A 7,633-nucleotide genomic window follows, 5' to 3' on the forward strand; every position below is an offset into this window, starting at 1 on the left:
AAAAAAAAAAAAAAACAAAAACCTTTCTAATAAGACAAGATTAAAAAAAAAAACACACAACAACTGCTACAGGTAGCAAAAAATCTGATGCTTGTAGATTGCCTCCTTATCTTCTCTGCTTTGATCCTAAAAGCCTAAACACTGCTCTTCTTGACCTTAAGAGCACACTCAAAGCTAAAACAGTGTCCGTGGCAGCACTATATTTAAGGTACAAGATGGTCTGCAGCACAGAAGAACATTTTGCATTGACAGAGCTACCAGGCCAAAGAGAAAAATATTTCCCACATGTCAAAACTCCTCTTCTGGAAAAGGAAGCGTAGAAAAAGGCTTTTCCTACTTAGACACTGATGGGGACCAGATTTCTTAGTAAGATTTTTTTTTTCCCCTCCAAACTCTCAAGTTAAGCAAAACATTGAGACACACAGAAAAATATCTATCTTCAGGATGCAGATAACAATCTGTTTTTTCAGGTTTAGTTTCCAAAATTACCTCCGAATTCCTTTAACAACACTTGCGGAGACCACTTAGAGTTTTGCTAACATGACACAAAAGTCTCTTTTGGAGCCTTACATGTAATGCAACACATATTAAAATATGTTAAATACTAAATACAGTCTGTCCTAACACTTGTAATTCCTCACTGTTTTTCTTCAGTAATTTTTCATCCATTTTTTTCAAAAGTAAAATAGGCATAAAATATTTTGACATTTCAACAGACTAAGTAAGGCTCAGTTCATGTAACAATAATGAGTCTTATACAGGAACACAATGACTGAAAGAACAAGGCAAGGTTCACAAGGGCGCTAGATGCAACTATTTCCAGGTTCAAAACATTTACATTAAGGAAAGGATTTTAACCTAGAGAAAAGTAAACTTTCATTTAGAAGTACTTTAGTTTTGTTTTCCTGCACTGAAACAGAAAAATTAAAGCAGCTGAAATCACATCAGCTTTGCTTATCTTTTACAACTTGTGTGTCTTACTTTCTGTAAAACACTAAGGTGAAAACATTATTAATACATATGCAGATAAACAAAAAAGTGATTAAAATCTGTTTTGCAACCATTTACATTACATGAAAATTAACAGCTGATAACACAGTAACTTAAAATTACTTTTTTGCTAAGTTGTGCATATAAAAAAATGTTTACTATATCATTATAAACAAAATATTTAAACTCCTGTGTCACTCCCACTAAAAACTACTGTACTTTGGCTAGTACTTTTGCAGGATCATGAACAGACTGATGTGTAGGGTTTTGGGTTTTTTTTTCGGTTTCTCCTCCCAATTATCCTGAAGGAAGCATGGTATTTAACATATATTGAATTACGCGGACTGTTACTTACAATTAGCTGTTTCAAGCCTACAAATGACTGCTCTACAGAGTTGGCGTTTAAAACTTGTCTCTTCACTGCAGCTTGCTCCCCCAAGAAGCGAAGCATTAAGTCTTTTACTGCATCTCCCTTGGTGTTCATGGAACAGAAAAAGAAGAAACATAACAAGACACTTTTAACCATTATTTCAGCAAAATAAAATACTGAATTAAAGCCGAGCAACATAGTTCTTTCCACTTGAGAAACGCTTATTTTCCAGTACTTCTTGTGTGGCAAAGCATACATATTTACAGCATTTTAATTAAAACTTCTAGATTTACTCTACATTATTTGCTATATTCTTTTTTTCAATGTTTAGGTTTCAGTTAGCATAGAAACACTCAGGCTTATTTGCTTCTCATATTGCTATCCTTCAAAGATCTTACAAAATACTCCTCAAAGATCTTACAAAACACAGTAACTTTTACATGTTTTTATAACGGATGTTAATATTGAAAGGTGCAATCTACTGATTGAAGATAAACATGCATGTGACCAGCTAGCCTTAAGTATCCACAGAAAATAAACTTCGAAAGATCACAAAACCAAGTAAACAGCAACCCTTTAACAAGTAAGCTCAATTTCAAAACAACTAACTGCAGGAATCAGTCAGAGAAATTTAATTATCTGAGCTCAGTAATTTGAACACTTGAGATTAGTTGAGATAGACATTTGAAACATTTCTGAAGTTAGACAAGATTAATTCTACATTTTATGACATGGAGAAGCTAAGTGGAAGAGTGTCCAAATCCAGGTTCTATTTCCAGCTCTGCTAGCAATGAAATTATCACACCCTCTGTGCCTCAATTTCCCCTTCTAATCTTTGTTCAACTATAAATTGCTGTGCCTTCCCATCTGTGTCCTAGAAATTTTCAACAGGTAAACAAGAAATTCAAGATTCATGTCAAGCATCTACCTAAAAACTGTGGATCACACATAGGCAGATGTTGAAAACTGTGCTACTGCTGTTTGCAGACACTTCAGGTACCAAGGCTGCCAATACACAGTGCAGAACAGGGTGCCGAGCGGGACCGAGTCTTGCTGGGTCTGTATGCGCTACTGTATACAGGAGACTCCCCTATGGTGTCAGAAGCCACTAATGTGCCAAAAGCAGGTAACAGAAATGACTTCTGTAAGATTTCTGCCAATCTTATATTTTTATGCATTTTTAATGTTGTAAAAGCAAACATCTGAAAACAAAGAAAATTATCAGCAATATATTAACAACATATTTATATTTTTGTTTTTAAATAGAAAGCAATTTATAACCGACATTTTGCAAAAGTAAAGAATAGCAGGTACTAGCAGAAACAGAATAAGCTCATACCGGTCTTTGTCAGGTTAAAGCAGCCAGAACGTTTGGGTCCACCTGTGCCAGGTGACATATCTGCCTACCATTTTTAAACACCCACTCACAGACATACCTCCTATGACATCTGCCTCAGTCACTTTTCAATCTCTTTTTCTGAACAAAAGTACATTCGAGGGGAATGAATTCTACAACTTAAAACCAGTTCGCAGGGGCTGCAGAACAGTAACTCATTTTGTTACGCATATTACTCAACAGTTCTTTTGCCATATAAACCAGCAAATTGTAATCCTCTATTCACCTTAATTCTTTTATGAATTTTAGATCATTATTGCTCTTGTAAGGCAAAAGGTCCGCTTCCTTTTAGGTACCACTCACAAGAGAGAACCTCTGCACTCCTCACCATCACTCCTCTCTCTGCATTTCAGTTTAATTCTTTTTTTCTTCTGTGGTAACTAGAACAGCATGCAATAGTTAAGATGGTAAAGTAGAAAGTGACCATGCAAAACTGTAAGCATACAAAGGACTATTTGCAAAAGTCCCTCTAAAGGAACATGAAAACATTGATCCGAAGAACTGAGGTAGGAAGCTGTCAGCACACAGAGCAGGAAGCAAGCCACAAAGTCTGTTGTCTAAAAAAAAAAAGTGAGCTGCATAAAATACAGTAAAGCTTAGCTATGATAAAGATAATTGATATTAAGTGGTTGCACTTTCCCCTTGGACAGTGATTGGAAATATGTTTGTGTCTTCTGTGTAGTTTGAGCAATGAGACTGCAACTGCTGCTTCACTACATTGAAAATTTTTACCTCTAATGCTGTTACCTACCCTATGAATAAACAAGATTTCCATCTTTTGGACAGTAGAGTCTGAAGGATTAAGAAAAGACAGTGTACGCAAAATGACATAAATAGAAAAGAGTTTTTAATCCCCCCCAACAGTACTTTGGAGAAGGGAACATTACAAATGAATGTAATGAAACAAAGAACATAATAGAATCATTAAGGTTGGAAAAAGACCTCAAGGATCATCAAGTTCAACCATCAACCCAACACCACCTAACCCACTAAACCATGTCCCTAAGCACCACATCTACACGTTTCTTGAACACCTCCAGGGATGGTGACTCCACCACAAGCACACAGCAGACAGCAACTGATGAAGAAAGTCATCATGGAAAGAGCATAAAAAGCAGTACTCCAACTTCCTCCCACACTCAGAGAGCACACATACAGATAATTTGTACTGTACGAAACACAATATAGTTTAAAAAAATAACGTTTCTTCAATCAGCAAAAAGTATCACGCATCTGAAATCAAGAACATTTAGTATTTTTCTTGGTGTGACTTACCCACTTAAGACAACACGTGTAATAAGAACAAACACTTCCTGAGTGAGCAGGGAAGAAAGTACTGAGCTCCTCAGTAATGCAATACAAAATTTCAGTTCTTCCCTGGACTACACTTACAGTTCACTGTAAACGCAGTTCTCAACTAACTTCTTTGTCAACTGCATGCAGCCTAGTTTAACATTTTGCATTAACATTTAGCATTAGCAAACTATTCATGCCAAAGCTTTAATGACCATTGTTGGAAGCTGATTTAGCATTGAAAACATGCCTTGCACAACGTTTCAGCTGACATTTCAAGTACTCTACAATTATAGTTTCAGTTAAATACACAATTTGCAGTACTAGAAGCATGAAACAATGATACCAAACCAGGGGATGTCAGGTCAGTCAAAGCACGCACTCAGGCCCCTGAAAAGCTGTAACTGGAAGTGAGGAAAGCTGTATAAACATAAAGCACTTCAAAACTTGTCCCTGCTGACACACCTCTGTGACTGCTTATAAATTATAATCAACGAAGAAAGCAGCAAATTCCATTGATGATTTTACATCAGGTCTTACTGTAGAAATACATCACATGGACGTTGCCATAGTACCTTCTTTTCAGTTATGTACTAAATGGTAGATCTGCATACATGCATGTGCCCAGATTCAGTGAATCATCAGCACAAAACAGCCTTTAATCCTGGACTGGACCGAGGAAGGCAAGAGAACTACTGCAAAAAAAGCAGGCCTGCAATAAGAAGATCCTCACCCTTGGGGCCTGCAGAAGGGATCATTCCTTCTGTCCATCCCATTAGCTGTCAGGAGAGAAATACTACATTCTCTTGAATTACTCATCAAGGTCCAAGGGATTTTCCGGGGAAGGTGGGACAGACCCTTCCATTTTTTTTTGGAAGGAGTGGAGAAGGAGTAGTTTCCTATTACAGTGTCTTCTTTCACACTAATTATTGGGCTCTGTGATGACAAACACATTTTAAGATAAAGCTAACTCAAGAAGAGGCAGCAGCATACGTCTAAAACTGATATAATTTGTTCCTTGTAACAGAAACCTAAGATTTGTCAGATAATTCAGCTACAGATCCGGACTTGATTCACTCCAGAAGTGAATGCCACAGACTGGGAAGTTACTGCAGGCTGTTCTCTGCTTGTATTTGAGTTTCGACTGGTAGTCTTTGTTATGCTACAATCAAGAATTAAAGTATCCAAACCCTCCACATCATCTCTCTAGACAACAATTCTGTTAGCTAGAGAGAGAGATATGAAACAGTAGGATAAGCTTATTTCAAGAAAAAAAATTCCACTACGACAGTTAGCCTTAGCTGAGCAGCCAGGATAAAAGTGCTTCATGAGAAATATCTGAAGAGATCCAAATGAAATTTCTCAAATTCTGAAAAAATGCTTTATGCCTTCTCAGCAGTTGGGAACTCTGACAGAAGAGAAAAAAAAGAGTTTCCACTACTATGTTTTTCCCTTCATGATCTCATCTGGAGTTTTCCCATTCATTTTGGGGTTATCCCTTCCCAGTAGCTTGCTCTAGCACTCAGTTTTTCTTACAGGTTATACCTTTCCACTGCTTAGGAAAGATACAAATGCTGTTATTTCAGTCAATGTTAATATTATTGAGAGCACTGTGAACATCAGTGAAAAATGTTATTTCCCACTTGGGTGCAACAGTGAATTCCACAAGCAAAGCCGTCTGCTTTCAGACTTTGTAGTACAGCATACCGATTTGGTATATATACCAAATGCAAGCGTTATCTTACTGACTAGGAGGACCAGAAACAAACTACTTAAAAATACAACCAGCTTTCGATTCTATAGAAACTGTCAACACTGGTTTTCAACATACCCAACAAATTTCACTCTGAATAAATCACATCTGTTTTTAGACCCTTCATATACGAGTAGCAATGACACTAAATTTTCTAATAAGGACTGCAGCAATACACACAAGGTGACCATCAGCAACAATATGAAGAACTATGGTATAAAGATTATCGGGCAGATCCTATACAATATTTCTAAAATATAATAATATACGAAGGTATATGTATATATATAATAGACTCTTACCTGGATATTATCAAATTTTAATCCAGGCATGGTGAGATTCTCTTTATCTATGAACACGGTGCTGTACTGTTGTGTGGCAACCGAAATTAGAACATTTCTGGTTTCCTCACTAGGAAGCCAAGCATCATTTCTTCTATCTAGTTCACTCATATTTAAGGCTGTGGCAAATGGGTCATCACTCCCAGCAAAAACAGCTTGGATTTGTGAGAATGGTTTGGGGGACTGAGTTATTTCTAGAGATGATGGAGGACCACCTGCTTCAGGTCTCCCATTTTGCACAGAGAAAGTATGGTTAGATGAAGCACAAGCACTGTTCCCATTAGAAAGGGAGGATGTTTTTTCTGGAACTGAAGAGTTTGCATTTGGATTACTAACAGAAATAAAATTGGATGTGGTAAAGGAATCAAAAAAATCAGAAGCTAAAGTATTAGTGTTAACGGTATCACCAAAGAACTTGCTTAGACTAGGACTTGGTTGAACCACCTGTGGATTAGACTTCACTGGAGTCTCAATAATACTACTAAAACTGGGAGATTTTACCATTTGAGGCTCAAAACCATCAGGTAGGAACAACTGTGGCTGCGTATTAACATTGTTTGCTTGGCTGAAGATGGTACACACAGGAATAGGCTCAGCCTCAGATGGTGGTTTGCTAGTACTGGGTGATGATATCTGGTCCTCAGGTTTGCTTTCATCAATGTTATTGGGTTTTGTTTCAACAGGAATGTTGTTTCTCAACTTTGGTTCCTCCTTCACTGCTTCCCGAATTGATTCCTCCTTTAAAGATGTCTGATCATCTGTTCCAATCTCAGAAATGTCTTTGGGTGTTTCCTCCTGTTCAGTTTCACTCTCATTGCTTAAAAACTCTTCTTTATCCACTTCTGCTTGTGTTTTTGGATTATCTTTAGCTTCTATTTGTTCTACAATCTCCTGGAGACAACCAAGTTCACCTGTGTCATCTTCACTGTTGTTTGGAGAATCTGAAATAATGACACTCTCCATCATTTGTTCATTAAGTTTATCTACAAAGTTATTTGAATCTTCTGATACAGTTTCATTCCCTTCAGACTCAAATTCATCTCCACCAAGATCAATGGTTTCCTCGTGAAAGAGAACTTCTTCCTGAGTTTTCTGTTGAACTGTGTCTCCTCTGTCATCTCCATCCAAGGCGCCCTTCACATCCTCAGCACTACTTTCATTATTCTCCATGGTAGCTGAAGTGGGAAAAATCCCCACCAGAACAAGTGTTAGTTTTATTGCTCAGGTGCCACCCTGAAACTCCTAAGTATCATAAAAATACTGACATTCTTGCTTAAAAATACCGTCATTTCACTGTTTGACATCTGTCATTTAACACCTACCCACAGAATAATTTAACCCCAAAAAAGGCTTTTTCTCTATCCTTTTTACAAGGCGCAAAAATAGTGGGATTAAGAAGCAAGTATCTCCCACTAAACCCTGCCAAAACGGTATTTGCTCTTCTGCTGGCAAAGACGTGCTCGGTCCCCATTTAAGAGCGGGCAGAGGGG

The 7,633-nt window shown here is 37.4% G+C and overlaps 1 protein-coding gene across 1 annotated transcript; it reads right to left on the bottom strand.

The window, feature by feature from the left end:
- Positions 1–1,315: 1,315 nt before the first annotated feature.
- On the bottom strand, positions 1,316–7,314 carry LOC104457887 (trafficking protein particle complex subunit 12-like; the record flags this gene model as incomplete). The annotated part of the gene is made up of 2 exons (XM_010073900.1): positions 6,105–7,314; positions 1,316–1,462 (listed from the first exon to the last, which is right to left on the bottom strand). Coding segments are annotated over exons 1-2 (1,356 nt in total), but the record flags the coding sequence as incomplete, so codon positions are not given.
- Positions 7,315–7,633: the final 319 nt, after the last annotated feature.

The sequence above is a fragment of the Pterocles gutturalis genome, unplaced genomic scaffold (assembly GCF_000699245.1).
Source record: "Pterocles gutturalis isolate BGI_N339 unplaced genomic scaffold, ASM69924v1 scaffold48682, whole genome shotgun sequence".
In the NCBI taxonomy this organism is placed as follows: domain Eukaryota; kingdom Metazoa; phylum Chordata; class Aves; order Pterocliformes; family Pteroclidae; genus Pterocles; species Pterocles gutturalis.